Here is a 1306-nt window from a genome sequence, read left to right on the forward strand (position 1 = left end):
CTGTCCTATGGATTTTCTAGGAAAAGCCAACAGTTTCAGCCCCTGAAAATCTGAGTTCATAGTTGGAGTCACTTTTGTTCCCAATTCCCACCATCCACTAAGGACACCTTGGAAGGCACCATCACTCTTGACTTTGGGCTAACCCAATCTGTCCCAAAGAGGAGGGTGTTTCTCTGGGTTGAGGAGTGGTCCTTGTAGGAGGAGTGGGGCGGAGAACAACGGGGTAAGGTTTTTGAACCATTGAGAAAACACAGAGGAACTGAAATTCAAGGTACATAAAAGAATAAAAAAACACAAAATACTCAGACTTCTCAAATAACAATAACAATAAGAAAGTCAAGATAACATAAACAGAGAAATTGAACCCATGGCATTGATAGCAGCAGCATCAAAATTAGAATCAATATGGTCAAAATGGCAGTAGTCATCAAAAGTGGGAGATACAATCCATACATGAGAGGTGAAATTGGAAAGTATCCAGAGTGAATGTCATGATACACTAATTAGGGTTTGAACATCATTTAGAAAGATAAATATGACTATGCTAGATGAATGTGGATTATTCTTCAAGCCCATCATTCCAGGAAAAGAAAGTGTAAGGTTCTGCTCCAGATAATATCTTGCCTCTCTGGAATCTCATTTATTCTTGATCTGTCCCTGGATATTTCTCTCTGGCTTTAGGAGGATCACATAACATTTGGGAATAAAGATGCAGCCCAGAAGCCCAGCACTGGAGGCCAAGATGGAGAAGATCTCCACAGTCACCATGGCCTTCCCTTTGGTGCTCTGATATGTGGGAAGAAAAGTGGCCCAGACACTGCAAAACACCAGCATGCTGAAGGTAATGAACTTGGCTTCATTGAAGGTATCAGGCAGGTTCCTGGCCAGAAAAGCTACAATAAAGCTTCCCAGAGCCAGAAGGGCCATGTAGCCCAAAACACAGAAAAAAGCAAAGGCAGAACCCTCATTACATTTAAGAATGATGTAGCCATATTGAGAGTGTGTGTCTGCCTCTGGAAAGGGGGGGGAGGTTCCCAACCAAATGCCACAGAAAATCACTTGCAACCCCGAGCAGATGAGGACAACATAGACAGACACTCTAGGATGCAGGAACATGCGCATCCTGCTCCCTGGCTTTATTCCCTTGAAAGCCAGAACCACTATGATGGTTTTGGCCAAAATGGAGGAAACAGCTACTGTGAAGACAACTCCAAATACTGGTTGTTGTAGGAGGCAGGTGGCAGGGGTAGGATGGCCTATGAAGAGCAGGGAGCAGAGGAAACAGAGGGTGAGAGAGATGAGGAGA

The 1306-nt window shown here is 44.0% G+C and overlaps 1 protein-coding gene across 1 annotated transcript; it reads right to left on the reverse strand.

Annotated features, from left to right (window-relative positions):
- Positions 1-636: 636 nt before the first annotated feature.
- LOC123230497 (vomeronasal type-2 receptor 26-like) lies at positions 637-1305 on the reverse strand (the record flags this gene model as incomplete). Its single annotated transcript, XM_044656640.1, has 1 exon — positions 637-1305. A coding segment is annotated over one exon (669 nt), but the record flags the coding sequence as incomplete, so codon positions are not given.
- Between the last annotated feature and the right edge of the window lies 1 nt (position 1306).

The sequence above is a fragment of the Gracilinanus agilis genome, chromosome 1, assembly GCF_016433145.1.
Source record: "Gracilinanus agilis isolate LMUSP501 chromosome 1, AgileGrace, whole genome shotgun sequence".
Lineage (NCBI taxonomy): Eukaryota > Metazoa > Chordata > Mammalia > Didelphimorphia > Didelphidae > Gracilinanus > Gracilinanus agilis.